The sequence below is a fragment of the Trachypithecus francoisi genome, unplaced genomic scaffold, assembly GCF_009764315.1.
Source record: "Trachypithecus francoisi isolate TF-2019V2 unplaced genomic scaffold, Tfra_2.0 Lachesis_group0, whole genome shotgun sequence".
NCBI classification, from domain to species: Eukaryota; Metazoa; Chordata; class Mammalia; order Primates; family Cercopithecidae; genus Trachypithecus; species Trachypithecus francoisi.
In genome coordinates this window covers 76,015,920-76,038,748 of record NW_022681453.1, presented here as the reverse complement: position 1 = coordinate 76,038,748, position 22,829 = coordinate 76,015,920, and the positions used below count along the sequence as shown (strand labels likewise).

Genomic DNA, 22,829 nt, shown 5'->3' with positions numbered 1-22,829 from the left:
GGGAACTTGGTGTGTATACTGCTACGTGTTTCTACAATTATTTCTATATCTATATATTTTTGAAAATTCATGAGTTTCTACCAATACTTCCAATTTCAATCCAACACCTTAGGATCTCCCTAGCTTTTCCTATTTCCATGATTATAACTCTTGTCCCAGATGATAAGAAATGTGGGTCTGACTATACTCAATTCATTCACATATTTGCTCAGTGGGCTAACCTATTTGCTGAATATAGCCAGTCCCCAGCCTTCCAACTGCCTCTCTCACTTGCCACCTCTGCATCTTCCCCCACTGTCTTCCTCAGCAATCAGACTGCCTCTTGCCAAGTCATCACCACAGCACCCCCTCCTGCCTCAGTGTCCTGATCCCTTAGATGAAGATGAGAAAAGAAAGGATTTGTATTTTTAAAGGGTTTCCCAAGTGATTCTAAGTGTGTAGGCAGACTTAGGTACATCATTTGGACCACATAAGTAATAGGCATACAATACTTACATCTAAGCCTGAGTCCCAAATTATCAAACACACTATATGACATTTTCCTGGAAGCATTCCTTTTTTGGTAAGGATTCAGTGTTTCACAATTACGAGTGGAGTTGGTAGGTCCCTGGAAGTGGTAGGGAGTCATAAGACTTCAGAAACAAGATGGTGTCTTAGTCAGTTCAGGCTACTGCAACACATTGCCAAAGACTGGATGACTTAAATAACACACATTTATTTCTCATAGTACTAGAAGCTGGGAAGTGAAGATCGAGGTGCCAGCAGGTCCAGTGTCTGGGGAGGGCCTGCTTCCTGGTTTGCAGAGGAACATCTTCTCATGACATCCTCACATGGCAGAGAACAGAAAGAGAGAGCAAGCTCTCGGATCTCTTTCTATAAGGGCACTAATCTTATAGATAAAGGCTCCACCCTCATGACCTAATAACCTCCCAAAGGCCCGATCGTCTCATACCATCACATTGGGGATTAAGATTTCAACATATGAATGTGAGGAATGACACAAACATTCAGTCCATAGCAGTTGCTAGAATAGCAGAAGTAGGGAATGCCATGGGAAAGCATATAATTTTGCTTCAGGCTGGTCCTGCCTGTGCCCTCTCAAAATTATCTCATGCACCCTCTCTGGAATGTGCATATGAGTTACTGCTCCCTAATCTAACTTGCAAGTCAACCTTTTTTGACTCCTGAACTCTATGAAGAATGTGCCTGCTTAAAATTTTTTGAAAGCTTCACTCCATTTCCAGAGGTCTTCTTGTATTTTTCCACTTTGAAGAATGAAATGCACTCCTGGTAAGGGGTATAACCAGTGGGCACACAGTTTTGTCTTGAGCTCATCTCTACCAGTACCTCAGCCTTGACCTCTGATGTCTGCTTTTGGCTGCCTGAACCTTGGACCCCCACTCAACAACCTCACTGCCTTCTTTATCTAGTCTTTGCAATATGGCCTGGTAGGAATCACAAACACAGCACTAAACTCCACAGGCCAGAACTGGCAAAGTAGAGCAGTATTAACCCACCTGAGCCAAAGGTACTGCATTTTCTTCAGCTCCACACTAATGAAGAAATTTGTCAAATATTTATTCTGGAAGATAAATTAAGATCAAGTTAATAGGAAAAGAGAGTGAATGACTGAATTCCGTTATTGCCTTTCTTGGCTCCTTATGTTACTGGAGGAAGCCATAAAACCTTATTTGTGCTGTTCATTTTCATATTTTCATGCTTACATTACAGAAGAAAGAAAAGTAAAGGCTGGCTCCAGATGAAACATCTCTGTCTGGAAAAGGAACAGTCTGTCCCAAAGCCACAATTGGCACAGTCCTGCAAAGCAAACTTACACAACAAACTCAGGGCAAAAGTCAAATAACAGAAGAGCTAAAAGGAGACAGAGCCCAACAGATGGAGGCTTAATAAAGTTTTGAAAAAGGTCCACAAAAGATATAGTCAATATCTGGTTTGCTAGTAACAGCAGGTTTGTCTCCAAAATCTTCCTCCAACGTGATCATCAGTTCCCAGAGATCATCATGCATGGCATTTCAAGAAGGAACCCTTGAGCAAATCACGGACTGACATGGACCACAAAAAAAAAAAAAAAATTCACGTGAAGTGGATGGAGTTCACACTGCTTAAAGTTTAGCACTGGGAGCACCTAGTCTTTTGTAAGACAGAAACAGGGAAGCATGGAGGTTACTATGTTTTCGTGGGTATGTGTTTCTACATTAAATATAAAAGTTTAAGAATAAGAAAGGAACAGAAATTTAAAAAACCAGATCAGCTTGTAACCTGAAAAGAAAACCACAATAAATAGAATAAATTAGAGCCTAGAGCTAAGACTAGGCTGGGAAATCATCATAATTACATTCCATAAGAAAAATTATGACAGTCAGGAAGATCATACTAATCAAGGCATACAGAAATTCAGTCAATCTGGGTTTCACTTGTGTTCTTACTATGTGCAGTGCATTGTGTTGATACCACACAACTAGAAGAACTAGATGGAAATGATACCACACAACAAATGGAAGAACTAGAAGGTCTGGTTCCCTCTAGTTTTATGCTGGGTCTGTGGTGTGCTGGAATTGGCTAAGACTGACTTGTGGGAACATATTGTTAAATATTCAGGAAATTCTTGAGCAGGTTGCTAAACCATTGTTAGCTTGAAATTAGCCACAAAAGAATATTTAAACCATGAACATGGACAAATGCTGCACATCAGGACTTTGTTTTCAGGGAGCCAGCTTAGCAACATGCAACTGCTGTAAACATACATAGACCGTGCCCAAGGCTGCAGATGATGGACTTAGAAAGACTTGTATGTCAGCTTGAATGTTATTGGTGTATATAAATATTACTGATATGTGCACATTTATTTTGCATCCTGAAACATTACTGAAATTGTCTATCAGTTCCAGGAGCCTTTTCACAAAGTCTTTGGGGGTTTTCTAGTTATGGAATTGTATCGTCCTCAAAGAGAGATAGTTTGACTTCCTTACCTTTTGGGATACCTTTTATTTCTTTCTCTTGTTTGATGGCTGTGGCTAGCACTTCTGGTACTATGTTGAATAGGAGTGGTTAGAGTGGGCATCCTTGTCTTTTTTCTGTTCTCAGAGGAATGCTTCCAGCTTTTGTCCATTCAGTATGATGTTGGCTGTGGGTTTATCATAGATAGCTCTTATTATTTTGAAGTATGTTCCCTCAATGCCTAGTTTCTTGAAGGTGTTTTATCATGAAGAAATGTTTGATTTTATTGAAAGCTTTTCCCACATCTATTGAGATGATCATGTAGCTTTTGTTTTTAATTCTGTTTATGTGGTGAATCACAGTTATGAATTTGCATATGTTGAACCAACCTTGCATCCCAGGAATGAAGCCTACTTGATCATGGTGAATTAGCTTTTTGAGGTGGTGTTGGATTCAATTTGCTAGCATTTTGTTGAGGATTTTTATGTCTATGTTTGTCAGGAATATGGACTTGTAGTTTTTGTTGTTGTTGTGTCTTTGCCAGGTTTTTCTATCAGGGTGATGCTGGCTTTGTAGAATTAGTTAGGGAGGAGTCCCTCCTGTTTGATTTTTTGGAATAATTTCAGTAAATTGATACCAGATCTTCTTCTTACATCTATAGAATTTGGCTGTGACTCCATGTGGTACGAAGCTTTCTTTGGTTGGTAGGTTTTTTGTTACTGACTCAGTTTCAGTGCTCAATATGGGTCTAATCAGGATTTTGATTTCTTCCTGATTTCACCTTAGGAGATTATGTGTTTCCAGGAATTTATCCATTTCCTCTAGATTTTCTAGTTTATGTGTGTATAGGTGTTCATAATAGTTTCGAGGATCTTATGTATTTCTGTGGGATTGATTATAATGTCACTCTTGTCATTTCTGATTATGTTTATTTGGATCTTCCCTCTCTTTCTCTGTTTTTCTCTGTCTCTCATGTGTGCACTCACACAATGTAGCTAGCAGTCTATCAATCTTGTTTATCCTTTCAATGAACCATATGATCATCTCAACAGATGCAGAAAAAGCTTCAACATAATCCAACATTCCTTCATGATAAAAAGCCTCAACAAACCAGGAATTGAATGAACATACCTCAAAATAATAAGAACCATCTATGACAGACCCACAGCCAGCATCTTACAGAATATGCAAAGCTAGAAGCATTCCCCTTGAGAGACAGAACAAGACCTATTCAACATAGTACTGGAAGTGATAGCCAGAGCAATCAGCAAGAGAAAAATATAAAAGACATCCAAATAGGAAAAGAAGATGTCAAATTTTCTCTCTTCACGGGTGATATGACTTTATACCTAGAAAACTCTAAAGACTCCACCAAAAGGTTTCAGCAACTAATAAACAACATCAGTAAAGTTTCAGTACACAAAATCAAAGTACAAACCTCAGTATTTCTATACACCAATAACGTTCAAGTTGAGAGCCAAATCCAGAATGCAATTGTATTTACAATCACCACATACACACAAAAATATCTGGGAATACAACAAACCAAGGAGGTGAAAGATCTCTATAAGGAGAACTATAAGACACTTTTGAAAGAAATAATAGATGACACAAACAAATGGAAAAACATTCCATTCCCATGGATTGGAGGAATCAATATTGTTAAAATGGTCATACTGCCTGTGTTAGGCCATTCTTGCATGGCTATAAAGAAACACCCAAGACTGTGTACTTTATAAGAAAATAGGTTTAACTGGCTCACAGTTCTGCAGGCTGTACAGGAAGCATAGTGGCATGGCATTGCTTGCTTCAGAAGGCAAAGGGGAGCAGGCACATCACATGGTGAGAACGGGGAGCAACAGCAAGAGAGAGAGTGGGGGCAGGGAGGTGCCACACATTTAAATGACCAGATCTCACAAGAACTCACTCACTATCATGAGGACAGTACCAAGCCATGAGGGACCATGATCCAAACCCTTTCCACCAGGCCCCACCTTCAGCACTGGGGATTTCATTTCAACATGGGATTTGGGCAGGGACAATATCCAAACTGTGTCACTGCCCAAAGCAATCTACAGATTCAACACTATTCCTATCAAACTACCAATGACATATTTCACAGAACTAGAAAAAACTATTGTAAAATTCATATGGAACCAACAACAAGCCCAAATAGCCAAAGCAAGCCTAGGCAAAAAGAACAAAGTTGGAAGCATCACCTTACCCACCTTCAAACTATGCTTATAAAGTATAGTAATCAAAACAACATAGTACTGGTACAAAAACAAATACATACACCAATGGAAAAGAATAGAAAACCCAGAAATAAAGCCTAATATCTACAGCCATCCGATCTTCAACAAAGTCAACAAAAATAACCAATGGGGAAAAGATTCCCTATTTAATAAATGGTCCTGGGATAGCTGACTAGCCGTATGCAGAAGAATGAAACTAGTTTTCTAGCTTTTACCATATACAAAAATTAACACAAGATGGGTTAAAGTTTTAAATGTAAGACTTCAAACTATAAGAATCCTAGAAGAAAACCTAGGAAACACTATTCTGGACACTGGCCTTGGGAAACAATTTATGACTAAGTCCTCAAAAGCAATTGTAACCAAAACAAAAATTTACAAGTGGGACCTAATTAAATTAAAGAGCTCCTGCACAGCAAAAGAAACTATCAGTAGTGTAAACAGACAACCTACACAATGAGAGAAAATGTTTGCAAATTATGCATCCAATGAAAGTCTAACATCCAGAATCTATAAGGAACTTAAACAATTGAATAAGCAAAAAACAACCCCATTAAAAAATGGGCAAAATACTTATCAAAAGAAGACATACAAGTAGCTAACAAACATGTTGAAAAAATGCTCAACATCACTAATCATTAGAGAAATGCAAATCAAAACCACAATGAGATACCATCTCACACCAGTCAGAATGACCATTATTAAAAAGTCAAAAAACAACAGATGCTGGGCCGGTGAGGCTGCAGGGAAAGGGGAATGCTTATACACTGCTGTTGAGAATGTAAGTTAGTTCAGTTACTGTGGAAAGCCATTTGGAGATTTCTCAAAGAACTTAAGACAAAACTACCATTCAATGCAGCAATCTCATTATTGGGCATATATCCAAAAGAAAACAAATTGTTCTACCTGGAAGACACATCCACTCACATGTTCATCACAGTACTATTTACAATAGCAAATACATGGAATCAACCTAGGTGCCCATCGGTGGTGAACTAGATAAACAAAATGAGGTTCATATACACCCTGGACTACTACACAGCCATAAAAAAGAAAGCATCATGTCCTTTGCAGCAACATGGATACAACTGGAGGACATTTTCATAAATAAATTAATACAGGCAAAGAAAACCAAATGTTTCATGTTCTCATTTATAAGTGGGAGCTAAATATCGGGTACTCATGGACATAAAGATGGCAACAATAGAAACTGGGCAGGAGGGAGAGAAGCATGGGTTCAAAAATTAACTATTGGATACTACTATGCCTAGTACCTGGGTGACAAGATCATCCATACCCCAAACCTCAGCATCACACAATATATTCAGGTAACCAGCCTGCACATGTACCCTCTGAATCTAAAACAAAAGTTGAAAAAAAAAGAAAGAACATAAGGAATAACACAAGGAAGGGCATGGTGACCACTATGAAGCCAGTCTCCAGGACAGGGCAAAGTCATTTGGTGCCATGGGGAAGCTCCTGTTGAAAGCAAGACTCAAGGAAAGCAGGAGAAAAAAAATCTGTGTTTTTTGCTAGCCAACCTTAATCACCATCCTCACCTCATCCCCAGCCAGGGCCATCCTATCAGCCTGTTAGACTTCTAAGGAAAGGCAGAGAGAAACACAAAGAAAAGAAGGGGTGGGTAGAAAAGCTGCTGAGGCATAGAATTCATTGGCTTCTAGAGATGCAAGGGCCTTGAAGATTACCCAAGCCAACCCCCTTACTTATAGCTGTGGGAATAGAGCCAAAGAGGTAAAATGACACCAAGGTTATATAGCTAGTTAAGTGACACAGCCAAGGCCAGAAACTTAGTCTCACTCATTACCCCTACAAGATGCTAGGTACTATGTTGGTTCCTAACCTCGGCTCTTCTGCTGCCACTCCAGTATAACTTACATACACGTATGGGGAGGCAGCATGGAATTAAAGGAAGAACTGAAGCTGATTAATCCCTCCCTCCAAGCCAGCACATAAGGTATGGTTTGTTTCAGAAATAATTTGGTTTATTAATTCCAACTAGGAAGGGCCTGCTGACTTAGGAAAGGGATGGGGGCTGACGAACTGATCATGAAGATGCTGTGTATGTACCATCTGGTGTACATTGGAAAAAAGTGTCATTTGTCCTAAATTAAGTTCCAAGTCATAATTTCTTCAGTCACAACCTTTACTCCTTAAGAGACTACCAAAAATGAGCTGGTGATTTCAATTCCTTCCAGATGGAAAAATGTTGATATCATCCCAAACCTTGCCTCTGTGAGAGTCATTTTATTCTTCCCAGCATAATAGGGCAGCTGAAGCAGAGGTGTCAGAGTTGGAAGGAGTCCCTGAGACTAAACTAGCCCCTCTGGAGCCATTTCCTACATGTCAAGGTTGCACTTCTCAGACTAAGGAGAGAAATTTGTGCTGTGGCTGCACTAGTGGCACCTTCTCGGGAAACAGAAGATTTGGTTCTGCACTTGCCAACCAATTCCTGTTATCAGCCTTAAACTTACATTATATTTTAAGAAGAGAGGTTCTTATTTAGACAAGCTAAAGAAAACTTTTGTGAGAGAATGACTCCAGACTAGTCCCCAGATGGATGGATGGAATGTATAGCTTGATTGTTCCCCTGCCTCTCTGATTAGAGTGATCATTTCAACAGAAGCAGCAAGTCGACTTTTAGCAATGTGGACTTTCCATGGCAAGAGGATTAGAGAGGTTTCCTTCGAAGGGCCGTTTTCGAGGCTAACATTGGGGGAGAGGCATAATCTCAGATCAATTTTCAGGATTCTTACTTTGTGCCTAATAATGAACTGTATTGCTGAGATGACTCATCACCCATAGCTACATCCACCAAACAGATGGTGACCCCACATAGCTGGGAATAAAGTGAAGCTGTAGAGACAGAGAGCAAAACAAAACTGAAAACATTTACTACAAACTTACCCTCTGACCTCTCTCTCACACATCCCACCTGGAGGACAGCAGCTCCATCTAGATGAGACAGACTGTTATATGATAGGTGAGCTTCATAACAACTCTACTGGGTTGGAGGGTGACCAACCATCCCCATTTGCCCAGGACTGAGAGGGCCCCTGGGATGTGACATTTAATTTTAAAATCAGAATAGTCCTGTAACTTCATTTTCCCCTGTCTCCCAATTTACTGATTAGGAATTTGAGACTCCAAGAAATCAAGAGACTCATTCAAGATCACATACTGTTTAATGGCAGATCTGAATTCATATCCTACTCCAACTTCAAAGGCAGGACTCTCCTTCCAATGCCTGTTGATATTTCTATGTATTGACAGAGGAAGTGTGAAAATATTACATAGGTGAATGTTTACTTGTATTTCTCCAGACTAGAGGCCTATTTAACAAGAAAACAGTCTTAAAAACCCAGGCTTGGATGAAAAAGGTTTCCTAAATTTCTTTCGGAAGGAAGCATAGAGAACTCAGATCATAAAGTATTTCTCGTATTTTACAGAAGATACAACCCAATTGTGAAGACTAGACCATGAGTAGGGAAACCCTATATTCCAGTGTTCCAGTCCTGGTTTATTCCTGTTGTCCTGATGAATCATTACAACTGCTCCCTTTCACGCTCAAAAAAGTTCTGTTTTCGCCCTTTCACAAGATGGCGCCGAAAGCGAAGAAGGAAGCTCCTGCCCCTCCTAAAGCCGAAGCCAAAGCAAAGGCTTTAAAGGCCAAGAAAGCAGTGTTGAAAGGTGTCCACAGCCACAAAAAAAAGAAGATCCGCACGTCACCCACCTTCCGGCGGCCCAAGACACTGCGACTCCGGAGGCAGCCCAAATATCCTCGGAAGAGCGCCCCCAGGAGAAACAAGCTTGACCACTATGCTATCATCAAGTTTCCGCTGACCACTGAGTCTGCCATGAAGAAGATAGAAGACAACAACACACTTGTGTTCATTGTGGATGTTAAAGCCAACAAGCACCAGATTAAACAGGCTGTGAAGAAGCTCTATGACATTGATGTGGCCAAGGTCAACACCCTGATTTGGCCTGATGGAGAGAAAAAGGCGTATGTTCGACTAGCTCCTGATTACGACGCTTTGGATGTTGCCAACAAAATTGGGATCATCTAAACTGAGTCCAGCTGCCTAATTCTAAATATATATATATATATATATCTTTTCAACATAAAAAAAAAAAATTCTGGTTTCGATGATAAATTATATCATCCCCAAGCCAAGAGGCTCACCATTTCATGGTAGAAGAAGAATGCGAGATTGGAAAGAAAAGAAAGCCCACTCCTTCTGACTGAGGAATTTTGAGAAGAGACGAATGAGAGGAAAACAAAAGTAGATAATATAGAAAGGAACCAGGCAATGGAATGCTGGAGTCAGCTTATACAGGCTAGCAAAGTCTTTTAAATATTCAGACATTGTTTAAGCAGAGTGCAAATATTTACACCCCGCTCAGACATCAGCAAATGTTACATATTCCCCCATAGATCGGGTGACCAGCACACTATTGGTTCCAAAGCACTCTCTTTTCTCTTTCTCATTCTCTTTCTCTTTCTCTGTCTGTCTCTCTTTCTCATTCTCTCTCTCTCTCTCTCATACACACACACACACATACACAGTCTATGACTAAAATGACAGGAGTGCTTTAGAAGTACCCAATCAAGGAGAGGAATCTTCTTTTTTTTTTTGAGATGGAGTCTCGCTCTGTCACCCAGGCTGGAGTGCAGTGGCGCGATCTCGACTCACCACAACCTCCACCTCCCAGGTTCAAGCGATTCTCCTGCCTCAGCCTCCCAAGTAGCTGGGACTATGGGTGCATGCCACCACACCCAGCTAATTTTTTGTATTTTTAGTAGAGCCAGGCTGGTCTGGAACTCCTGACCTCGTGATCTGCCCACCAAAGTGGGTCCGGCCTTCCAAAGTGTTGGGATTACAGGCATGAGCCATTGTGCCTGGTGGGAGCAATCTTTATTTCAACTTCTCATCTGGGGCTCTGGAAGGATGTTACCACCTAGATCAATGTGGGGTGTGTTACCTTCATGCAAACCTAGTGGTACAGTGTAGTTAAGCAGAGAAAGACACACAAATTTGTCTTTCCTAAGCCACTTTCAGTTGCCCATGGCATGTATAACTCAAATTTAGTTGAGAACCTATCTGAAAAACTTGCCAAAGAGTGCCTGCCAACCTGAGGTGACTCTCAGCAGAGGGAACCACCTAGATCAAGACCAAGTATATAATAAGGTCTCAGCTCAATTCCGGAGGGGTTCACAGATGAAGCAAGAATGCCGGGGATGGTTACTGTCCCCGGTGGAGCCAAAAGGGACCTGAGCAAGTATTATGCTGGTCACTGACCTTAATGAATGGCTGCAAGGCCAGTGGTGACCAAGTGGACAAAGGGCATCTCTGTGAGTCCAGAAGAGCAGAGGGCACATAAAAGTAAGCACTTAACAAATAGGTGCTCTCCCTCAACTTTTGTCTATTTTTCTTTCCTGACTATTGGCCCTGGTGTCTTTGGGCCCAACGTTAGATACAAAGCAGTGACCTTAAACAGACTGCTTAGCCAGCTTCCATGACTGTTTGAGATCTAATTCCTGCTAAAAATTCTCTGAGCCGAGATTATGCCACTGCACTCCAGCCTGGGTGACAGAGCAAGACTCCATCTCAAAAACAGACAAGACAAGACAAGACAAGAAAAAATTCCGTTACTCTTTATCTCTCATCTCTGGTCAAACCCTAACTGTAAAAAAAATTGGTACCAGGAGTGGTTTCAGAGAAGCAAAACTTTAAAGATGGGTTCTTGAACTGCCTTTGGGTTTTTAAAAGTGTTACCCTGATCTGATTAGATTTTACCTACTTCCAGGGGTAAATAACATACTGATAATTCACGGCATGTGGAGGCAAAACTTAGGTACTCATCTTCCACCTGCAAACATAGGTAATCAACTGCCATTAGGAGTCAAGGCTTCTTTTTTTTTTTTTTTTCCAATAAGTTTTTGGGGAACAGGTGGTGTTTGGTTACATGAATACATTCTTTAGTGGTAATTTCTGAGATTTTGGTGCACCCATCACCCAAGCAATGTAAACTGTACCCAGTGTGTAGTATTTTATCCTTCATCCCACTTCCACCCTTTCCCCCAAGTCCCCAAAGTTTATTATATCATTCTTATGCCTTGGCATCTTCATAGCTTAGCTCCCACTTATAAGGAACATACAATGTTTAGTTTTCCATTCCTGAGTTACTTCACTTAGAATAATGGTCTCCAATTCCATCTAGGTTGCTGCGATTGCCATTATTTCATTTCTTTTTATGGCTGAATAGTATTCCATGGTATAGATATATAGCACATTTTCTTTATTCAGTCATTGATAGATGGGCATTTGGGCTGTTTCCATATTTTTGCAATTGCAAATTGTGCTGCTATAAACCTGCATGCATTAAGTATCTTTTTCATAAAATGACTTCTTTTCCTCTGGGCAGACACCCAGGAGTGAGACTGCTGGATCAAATGGTAGATCTACTTTTAGTTCTTAAGGAATCTCTACACTGTTTTCCATAGTGGTTGTACCAGTTTACATTCCTACCAACAGTGTAAAAGTGTTCCCTTTTCACCACACCCACACCAACATCTGTTTATTTATTTACTTTTTTATGGCCATTCTTGCAGGACTAAGGTAGTATTACATGGTGGTTTTGATTTGCGTTTCCCTGATAATTAGTGATGTTGAGCGTTTTTTCATATGTTTGTTGGCCATTTGTATATCTTCTCCTAAGAATTGTCTATACATGTCCTTAGCCCACTTTTTGATAGGGTTGTTTGTTTTTTTCTTGCTGATTTGTTTGAGTTGTTTGCAGATTCTGGGTGTTAGTCCTTTGGTGGATATATAGACTATGAAGATTTTTTTCCACTCTGTGGGTTGTGTGTTTACTCTACTGATTACTTCTTTGGCTGTGCAGAAGCTTTTCAGTTTAATTAAGTCTCAGCTATTTATCTTTGTTTTTGTTGTATTTGCTTTTAAGTTCTTGGTCATGAAGTCTTTGCCTAACCCAATGTCTAGAAGAGTTTTTCCAATGTTATCTTCTAGAATTTTTATGGTTTCAGGTCTTAGATTTAAGTCGTTGATACATCTTGAGTTGTTTTTGTATAAAGTGAGAGATGAGGATCCAGTTTCATTCTCCTACATGTGGCTTGCCAATTATCCCAGAACCATTTATTGAAGAGGGTGTCCTTTCTCCACTTTATGTTTTTGTTTGCTTTGTCAAAGATCAGTTGGCTACAAGTATTTGGGTTCATTTCTGGGTTCTCTATTCTGTCCCATTGGTCTATGTGCCTATTTTTATACAAGTGCCCTGCTATTTTGGTGACTGTGAAGTCAGGTAATGGGATGCCTCCAGATTTGTTCTTCGTCTAGTCTTGCTTTGGCTATGCAGGCTCTTTTTTGGTTCCATATGAATTTTAAGATTGTTTTTTCTAGTTCTGTGAAGAATGATGGTGGTATTTGGGTGAGAATTGCATTGAATTTGTATATTGCTTTTGGCAGTATGGTCATTATCACAATATTGATTCTACCCATCCATGAGCATGGGATGTGTTTCCATTTGTTTGTGTTGTCTGTGATTTCTTCCAGTACTGTTTTGTAGTTTTCCTTGTAGAGGCCTTTCACCTCCTTGGTTAGGTATATTCCTAAGGTTTTTTTCTGTTTTCTTTTTGCAGCTATTGTAAAAGGGGTTGAGTTCTTGATTTGATTCTCAGCTTGGTCATTGTCGGTGTATATCTACTGATTTGTGTACATTAATTTTGTATCCTGAAACTTTGCTGAATTCATTTATCAGTTTGAGTATCTTTTGGGGAGCCTTAGGGTTTTCCAGGTATATGATCATGTCATCAACAAACAGACAATTTGACTTTCTCTTTATCAATTTGGATGCCCTTTATTTATTTTTCTTGTCTGATTATTCTGGCTAGGTCTTCCAGTACTATGTTGAATAGAAGTAGTGAAAGGGGGCATCCTTGTCTTGTTCCAGTTCTCAGAGGGGATGCTTTCAACTTTTCCCTATTCAGTATAATGTTGGCTGTGGGTTTGTCATAGATGGCTTTTATGACCTTAAGGTATGTCCCTTCTATGTCGATTTTGCTGAGGGTTTTAATCATAAAGGGATGCTAGATCTTGTCAAATGCTCTTTCTGTGTCTATTGAGATGATCATATGATTTTTTGTTTTTAATTCAGTTTATGTGATGTATCACATTTATTGACCTACAGATGTTAAACCATCTTTGCATCCCTGGTATGAAACCCACTTGATCATGGTGGATTATCTTTTTGATATGCTGTTGGATTCGGTTAGCTAGTATTTTGTTGAGGATTTTTACATCTACATTCATCAGGGATATTGGTCTGTAGTTTTTTTTTTTTTTTTTTTTTTTGGTGTTGTTATGTCCTTCCTGGTTTTTGGTATTAGGGTGATACTGACTTCATAAAATGATTTAGGGAGGAGTCCCTCTTTTTCTATCTTGTGGAATAGTGTCAATAGGATTGGTACCAATTCTTCTTTGAATGTCTCATAGAATTTAGCTGTGAATCCATCTGGTCCTGGACTTTTTTGTTGGCAATTCTTTTGTTACATTTCAATGTTGCCGCATGTTATTGGTCTGTTTAGAGTTTCTATTTCTTCCTGGTTTAATCTAGAAGGGTTGTATATTTCCAGGAATTTATCTATCTCCTCTGGGTTTTCTAATTTATGTGTGTAAAGGTGTTCATGGTAGCCTTGAATTATCTTTTGTATTTCTGTGGTATCAGTGTAACATCTCCCTTTTCATTTCTAATAGAGGTTATTTGGATCTTCTCTCTTCTTTTCTTGGTTAATCTCACCAATGGCCTATCAATCTTATTTATCTTTTCAAAGAATCAGCTTTTTGATTCATGTGTCTTTCATATTGTTTTGTTTGTTTGTTTCAATTTCATTTAGTTCTGCTCTGATATTGGTTATTTCTTTTCTTCTGCTGGGTTTGGGTTTGGTTTGCTCTTGTTTCTCTAACTCCTTGAGATGTGACCTTAGATTGTCTATTTGTGCTCCTTCAGACTTTTTGATATAGGCATTTAATGCTATAAACTTTCCTCTTAGCACCACCTTTGCTGTATCCCAGAGGTTTTGATAGGTTGTGTCACTATTATCATTCAGCTCAAAGAATTTCTAAATTTCCATGTTGATTTCATTGTTGTCGCAAGGATCATTCAGGAGCAGGTTATTTAATTTCCATGTATTTGCATGGTTTTGAGATTTCCTTTTGGAGTTGATTTTCAATTTTATTCCACTGTGTTCTGAGAGAGTACTTACTATAATTTTGATTTTCTTAAATTTGTTGAGTCTTGTTTTATGGCCTATCATATGGTCTGTCTTAGAGAAAGTTCCATGTGCTGATACATAGAATGTATATTCTACAGTTGTTGGCAGAATGTCCTGTAAATATCTGTTATGTTAATTTGTTCTGATGGTGCAAAAGTAGTAAATGGAAAGCTGTTAGTGCATTAGCCAGCACATTAGTCTTCACTGCCACACACAATAAAAAGAGAAATGCAAGTGACCCTTAAGAATATATTTGGTGAAATATATTCTTAAGTGAAAACATTATTATTTGTATTCAATTTCAATGCTTGAAGGCATGTCTTTTTAATATTCTGTGTAGTGAAATGGAAGGCACACATAAAGCACTTCAGCTATACACAAAAATGCAATGATCATCTCAAGAAAAAACACGTCTGTGATTATTTGAGTTGTGAGCTGAACTAGGCAATATTTTTTCATGGAATACCATATTTTGCTTGAAAGAATGACTGACAGACAAAATATAACCGTTTTCTTAAAAATAAAATGGGCCTGTCACTTCAATTAAAACAACTGGCATCATTTGTTGATGATAAAAATTTGAACTTTCAAGTAAAAATGAGAGTTATGGAAAATTTGTATGTGCCACTGTAAGATTTGACAACTTTTAAATTTCTGATATTAACAATTGTGACTTTTAGTCTTGTAGAATGAATGTGTCAACATTTGAAAATCTGCATAATTCAGTGACAAATATTTTGCAAATGACCAGTGCATGCTATTACTAAATCATAAAAGATCCATTCAAATTTCAATATAACGGATTTTAGCAGTATAAACAAATTTTTGCTGATATAGTTTCAATTTCACATTGTAGTTAACCGTTAAGAAAGTATATTTACCAAATTTTGGTATAGTATCAAAGAAAAATTTTTAAACTCAGTTTTAGTTTCTAAGATGGTAAACAATAATATATATAATTCAAATAAATAAGAACTCTTTGGAGTTCTTAATAATTTTTAAGAAAGCAAAAGAGTCTGAGACCAAAAAGTTTACAATAGGCTACCACAGAGGAAGGTGCCCAAAGGCTTAAGGAGTTCTAAATGCTAGAGTACATTTACCTTGTAAGACCTTCCCCTTCAACTACATCCCTTAAGAGAGTCCAGAGGACACTCCTTTTACCAAGTCTATAAGAAGTATTCTCAAAAAGGGAGTTCCAGCATCCTTGATCTTTTCTTTGTTGCTATCTAACTGGTCCCTTGAATTCAATGGGAATGATTGGACCCAGGGGTGGCAGGCTTAATCACCAGAAACAAGGTGGATGTGGTTACTGTAATGGGCAACACAGCCAAAGCAATAAACAGAATGGTTTGAATCTCAGAGACCAATGGTTTTGGCCAGTTAATTTTAGTGTCGGTAGCACTGAATAGATGGACAGTCTAGTAGAGTTTTACTTAATTTGGGAAAGCGGAAAAGTTCCAGGTTTTCTCAATGGAAGTCTGACTCGAATCACCATAGTAGAGACTTGTGACCTCTTAACCAATTCCTAGACTTGAGACAGTTCACAGATCCAGAGCCCTTTAAAAGAAGAGGTGGCTGAGTCCTCTTGAGGAAGTCCTCTTTAGGCAGCCAAAAATTGTATGCAGTTGTCCCTAGGTATCCTCAAAAGATTGGTTTTAGGGCCGGGTGTGGTGGCTCACACCTGTAATCCCAGCACTTTGGGAGGCCAAGACAGGTGGATCACTGGAGGTCAGGAGTTCGAGACCAGCCTGGCCAACATGATGAAACCTCGTCTCTACTAAAAATACAAAAAATTAGCCAGGCATGGTAGTAGGCACCTGTAATCCAAGCTACTTGGGAGGCTGAGGCAGGAGAATTGCTTGAACCTGGGAGACAGAGGTTGCAGTGAGCCGGGATCACGTCATTGCATTCCAGCTTGGGTAACAGAGTGAGACTGTCTCAAAAAAAAAGATTGGTTTTAGGACAAACCTGCCCCACCTCCCCCCTACCGCCCCCAATGCCTACCACCCAACATATACGAAAATCCACAGATGCTCAAGTTCCTGTTATAAAATGGTCTAATATTTTCATATAACCTATGCACATCCTCTTATATACCTTAAATCATCTCCAGATTTCCTATAGTACCTAATACAATATAAGTGCTATGTACGTAGTTGTTATACTGTATTGTTTTTTATTTGTAATTTTTTCAAATTTTTTATCTATGATTAGTTGAATCCATGGATGCAAAACCTGTGGATGTAGAGCACACAATACAGAGGGTCTACTAGATCTAAATCGTCTTCCTAGCGTTCCCTTCCTAACAAGAGGCTTCTATCTCAGCTCTTTAGGGGCTTGAAACTGTTCTAATTGACCATCGTTTTTCAATTTAAATCTTACTTGTCAAGCTAGTCATCACCTGGTGAAAGATCCCACTTGGGCCAAGAAGTTGAGTACAAGTCCCCACAAACACTGGGCCCTGCAACATGGACCTGGTGTCCACAAGATTCATACAGACTCACCTTCCCCTATAAGGGGAAGTGTCCCACCTTGTCTCTGCTTCCTCTCCTCTATATCTCCCATCTTTATTTATCAGAGTTCTCTTCTGCTTCTTCAATTTTTGCCTTCAAGGCTTTTGTCTATCAACTCAGCTAGTGGTAGGTCTGTTCCACATGAGGGGAGTCTTCTAAATTTGGAATTGAGAAGATACAGGCAAGATACCAATATCATGTTATTATTAGCCACAGCTTTACCTCCCATCCCAAAGTAAAGCTGTCTCCTAAGAATGTTCCAAGTTATGTGGGACTTGGCCCTGCCATAGTTGTTGTCTTCTTCTTTGGATACAGGGTTTTGCTCTGTCACCCAGGCTGGAGTGCAGTGGCATGATCATAGCCCATTATAACCTCAAACTCCTGGGCTCAAGCGATCCTCTTGCCTTAGCCTCCCAGAATGTTGAGATTACAGGCATGAGCCACTGCACTTGCCTGCTGAAGTCTTCTTAAAGGCCTGGCACCACATATTACTCATGAAAAAGTTGGTTCATAGAAGGAGCTCAGGAAATGTGTGCTGAATGAATGGACGAATGTTCATTCTCAACGTTGTTGGATGTGAGAGTTGACAGCAGTGCCCAGAGCACCTGAACACTACATCTTAGTAGCTGGAGATCCCCAGCTGCATACTTCATATAAGAATGTATAGTCCATGTGATTCTAGAACAAGCTAAAAGGCATATGCCAGATATACTACTAAGCTAGATAATGACTGGAAAGTTAAATTTCAGCTCCACCCACTGGATCCCCCAGGTCAGACTTCTGTAATGTGAATTTTCTACGTAGCTGAGGATGTCTCTTTCAGGATCAAACATTTTCACTGGAGGATTTTGAAATTATATATATTTTCATTTTTATATATATTTCATATTTTTCATTTTCTATATGTAGCAAGCAAAAATGTTAATATACATAATAAAAATATACATACAATATATATTTCAATCTGCCTTCTTAACCAGAGCCTGTTACACATAATTCACTGTGTTTTGAACATCAAATTATATACTAAATATTGAATGTAGTTTTTGATGTAGTAATCTAGTTTCTGTGACAATTTGATATGTCTACTAGTTAGTCAAGAATGAGGCTGTGTCTTAAAGAATTATTCGAAAGCTAGGTACTGGGGTGAGCTAAAGTTCCCCTAATGTTCTTTATGTTCAGGGGACAGTTCAAGAACTATGTCTGTTGTATGCCTACTTCACATCAGGCGCTGTGCGAGGGGCAGGGTAAAGAGAAAGAGTAAGACTCTATGAGGACAGAAAGAGCTCAGTCCTCCTAGAAGTTCCTTTAGGAGACAGGATGAGAAGTCCTGGGAGCCTTTTTTTCTACAATTTGTCCTCTACCTCATCCAAATTGAATTGTGACCAAATATCTTTTCCAAGGTTCTTTTTCAAACAGTTGCTCTGTTTTTCTTAGAGAAAAAGTTTTTTGTGGTGGTGGCAGCAGCAGCAGCAGCAGCAGCAGCAACTCGATGTGTTGAATACTTATGCTAATCAGTGATCTGGCACCAGTTTACTGATTCTTTGGTCTGATTATTTATTATTTATAGAGTGTGGTAAATGCAAATGACATTTTGCAAAGCATGGAACTCTGAAAATGAAACCCCAGCCCCAAGGCGTTGACTGTCAGATTTAGACATAAACAAAACGCTGAATAAACAGTGAGACATCTAGTTGAGTTGATGTGGCTGGAAAGGAGGAAAACACAGGGAGACTGAGAAAAAGAAATGAACATTACAGAGGGATTTCAAGGAGGAAAAGGAACGTGAAAAATGTGAGCGATTTCAAAAGGAATACAGGGAAGATTACCAAACTAAGGGGTTAAAAAGGAAACAAAAGGAGCATTGAGGAGAAAGTCCCAGGAAAAGAAAGAACTCAATGAGATTTTTTTTCTGCTTGTGCCTTTTGGTGGGAGAGGTGAGAGGCAGGGGTGTCCGAGGGGAGAAAACCTTACTGATCAGAGACAAGGGTGACAAGGTCGTGGACTAGTGTTTCATTTCTGGAGAGGAAGAGAAAAAGATGACAATTGGGCATGTGAGAAGACTTGTTTCTCTATCTGAACGTCTGAATAAGAAGAGAGGAGAAAAATGGAGAGCTCAGATGATGGGGTTTTTTAATTGGTCAAAAGTGCTGTCAGCTGGGCCTTCTGCACCTGATTTTGACTTTTTAGGTTTAGAGTTTTCCTCTTATTGATTCATCTGGAGAGGATCATACTCTTGTTTTCTTTTTCTTTTTCTTTCTTTTTTTTTTTTTTTTTGAGACAGTCTTTCTCTGTTGCCCAGGCTGGAGTGCAGTGGCAGGGTCTTGGCTCACTGCATACTCCACCTCCCAGGTTCAAGTGATTCTCCTGCCTCAGCCTCCCAAGTAACTGGGATTACAGGCACCTGGCACCAGGTCGGCTAATTTTTGCACTTGTAGTAGACATGGAGTTTCACCATGTTGGCCAGGCCTGTCTGGAACTCCTGGCCTCAAGTGATCTGCCCACCTCAGCCTCCCAAAGTGCTAGAATTATAGGCATGAGCCACTCTGCCCGGCCAGGATCATACTCTTAATATCTTACTCAAACTAATAAAATTCACAAAAGACTGTTACATAAACATGAATTTAGATGTATTGATTTAGAGTGGGTGAGAAAGGTTATAAGTAACTGGATAAAAAAAGAATAAACCATACAAATAGCGTAAGAGAATAGATAAGAGTATTTCTAGAGATCAAAAGGAACATTTCATAATAATAAAGGAGTCTATTCATCAGGAAGACAAAACTATAAGTGAGTATGTATCTAATAACAGCTTCAAACTACATAAAGCAAAGTTGGACATAATTAAAGGGAGAAATAAGAATGTCTACAGTCACAGTGGGAGATTTTAACACTTTTCTCAGCAATTGATAGAACTAGATAAAAATTAGTAAAGACATAAATGATTTGAACAGCACTATTAATCACTTTGGCTTAATTAATATATTAGTACACCTTGGCCTGGATGTGGTGGCTCACCCCTGTAATACCAACATGTTGGGAGGCCAAGGTGGGAGGATCACTTAAAGCAAGGAGTTCAAGACCAGCCTGGGCAAAATAGCAAGACCCTGTCTCTACCAAAAATTTTTTTAATTAGGAAGGCATGGTGGTATGCACTTGCAGTCCTGACTACTTGGGAGGCTGCGGTAGTAGGATTGCTTAAGCCCAGGAGTTGGAGCTTGCAGTGAACTGTGATTATGCCATTGCATTCCTTCCTGGGCAACAGAGCAAGACCTCATCTCTAAAAAAATTTTTAAAAATTACAATGTACACCTTTTAAAGTTTGCACAATAAGCAGACAAGAGAGAGGAAAGATTGAACATTAAGATAAAAATAAGCTGTTGGGGCCGGGCGCGGTGGCTCAAGCCTGTAATCCCAGCACTTTGGGAGCCCGAGACGGGCGGATCACGAGGTCAGGAGATCAAGACCATCCTGGCTAACACGGTGAAACCCCGTCTCTACTAAAAAATACAAAAAACTAGCCAGGCGACGTGGCGGGTGCCTGTAGTCCCAGCTACTTGGGAGGCTGAGGCAGGAGAATGGCGTGAACCTGGGAGGCGGAGCTTACAGTGAGCTGAGATCCGGCCACTGCACTCCAGCCTGGGCGGCAGAGCGAGACTCCGTCTCAAAAAATAAATAAATAAATAAATAAATAAATAAGCTGTTGGAAATTTTGTTGAAAGACATGTTCGATGACATTGATCTTACAGAAAGGTGTGTGGATTTCAACCTAGTAATGATGGATTCTATACCTCATTCTATCGTGCTGAGTTACCATACACTAGAGATTTAATTTCTCTAAACCTGTTTCTTTATCTGAAAGATGAGAGTAATAGCAAATGCCACTCACCACTATCCTGAAGCTTAATTAATGTTTGTAAATGCTTTCAGAAATTTGGAAGGGCAAGATTTTTATGAATACAACACATTATTTAGAAAAGCAAAAGAGCACGATCAGAGAAGACTTGGATTGTCTCCCTCTACATAGCCTTTTAATGAGATTCCTCTTTTTGTCTTATAAGGGAAGAAAACCAAATCAGGAGATGACTAATCTCACTGGCTAATCTCTTCCCTTAATGTTCTCCGACACACAATCTTCCCTAAAGGAGTATGTAGGAATTTTGTCGTTTAGATTTCCTCATCAGTATAAATACATTCTTTCCTAGAAATATAATAGTGAAATATGAAGGCTCTGTTTTTTTGAGGAGCTGGCTCTGGGCCCAACAGGCAGATGTTCTTGATCTTTTGCTCTACCTTGGATCTTGTGCAAATCACAGTGCTGTTCAACTTCCTTCCTCATCTGCACAATTGGAACAAATGTGCCACTCTCTGGGAGGTCAAGTGAAAATTAATTAGCTGTGTTTCTTTCTTTTTTTTTTTTTTTTTTTGAGACAGAGTCTCTCTCTGTTGTCCAGGCTGGAGTACAGTGGTGTGATCTCAGCTCAATGCAACCTCCACCTCCCTGGTTCAAGCAATCCCCCCACCTCAGTCTCCCGAGTAGCTGGGATTACAGGCGCACACCACCATGCCCGGCTAATTTTTTTGTATTTTTAGTAGAGACGGGGTTTCACCATGTTGACCAGACTGGTCTCGAACTCCTGACTTCAGGCAATCCACCCACCTCAGCCTCCCAAAGTGCTGGGATTACAGGCGTGAGCCACCCCGCCCGGCTGCTGTGTTTTATTTAAGTTCTTCTCCATTGATATTTCAGCACTTAAGTTCTTCTCCATGGATATTTCAGCACTTATGCCTAGCTAATTTTTAAATATTTTTAGTAGAGTCAGGGTTTCACCATCTTGGCCAGACTGGTCTCGAACTGCTGACCTCACGCAATCCACCTTCCTTGGCCTCCCAAAGTGCTGGAATTACAGGTGTGAGCCACTGCGCCCAGCCACTGTGTTTTATTTAAGTTCTTCTCCATTGATATTTCAGCACTCTCTGCAGTCATTAGTGGGAACAATACTTCTAGACATTACTTCGATCCCATGACCACAAAATTCTTAATGGAAATGTATATGAAAGGATCTGGGAAGTTTACTAATCACTAAAGATTGGGGTTTCTGGTGAATTTCCTAAGATTTGAATTTTAAAAAGGCACAAGAAACCTTTGCCAAATCTATTGACCCCTTTCAATTATGCATTTCATTAAGAACACCAAAATACGAGTTTTTTTCGTCCCTCTCCTATTTATCTCTTTGTCGCTGTTTCTCTCTGAATCTCTCTGGGTTTCCTTCTTCTTCACTCTTCGTCTACTCTGTTTCTCTCTTTTCCCTAAGATCTAGTGGACATGTGAAAATGAGTTTAGCTGAGGTGTATTAACAAAGATAGCCACCTTGCAGCCTCACTGGGAAATAAAATTCTATTAAACACAACTGTCATCACACTCATTAGTGCCTCCTCCCCTTGCTTTCTTGCCATTGGGTCGCTAACAAGTTACACTGTTTTTCTCTCTCCTCTCCAGTCCCCCTTTTTTGAGGTTTTGTTCTCTCCTTCCTCCTTTCTGTACCGCCTGCCCTGTTGGAGATGCAGGGGCTGCCCCTGTGGCCACTACTGCCACCACCCCCCCAGCAGACAGAAAGGCTAAAATGTCAAAAGATGCGTCGGTTGCCTCTGACAAAAGTGCAGATCAGCTCTGAAAGGGGATAAATATGATAGGGGGCCCAATAATAACAGTGCGCACTTGTTAACTACGCAAATCCAGCAGGAGCTGGGGGCAGGGAGGGCGGGCATGGTGGAGAATAGAAGCTGCCT

At 39.8% G+C, this 22,829-nt stretch overlaps 2 protein-coding genes across 3 annotated transcripts in view; both read left to right on the top strand.

Annotated features, from left to right (window-relative positions):
* The window catches only part of BOC (BOC cell adhesion associated, oncogene regulated), a 247,391-nt gene that overhangs the window by 24,394 nt on the left and 200,168 nt on the right, over window positions 1-22,829 (top strand). The window lies entirely within an intron of this gene.
* On the top strand, window positions 8,814-9,369 carry LOC117083517 (60S ribosomal protein L23a-like). The gene has a single exon (XM_033211278.1). The coding sequence runs from the start codon at window positions 8,831-8,833 to the stop codon at window positions 9,299-9,301; it is 471 nt and encodes a 156-aa protein (XP_033067169.1). The 5' UTR covers window positions 8,814-8,830; the 3' UTR covers window positions 9,302-9,369.

Excerpts from the sequence above, each read along its gene's own strand:
- LOC117083517 (XM_033211278.1), top strand. The coding sequence starts at position 8,831 with ATGGCGCCGAAAGCGAAGAAGGAAGCTCCTGCCCCTCCTAAAGCCGAA.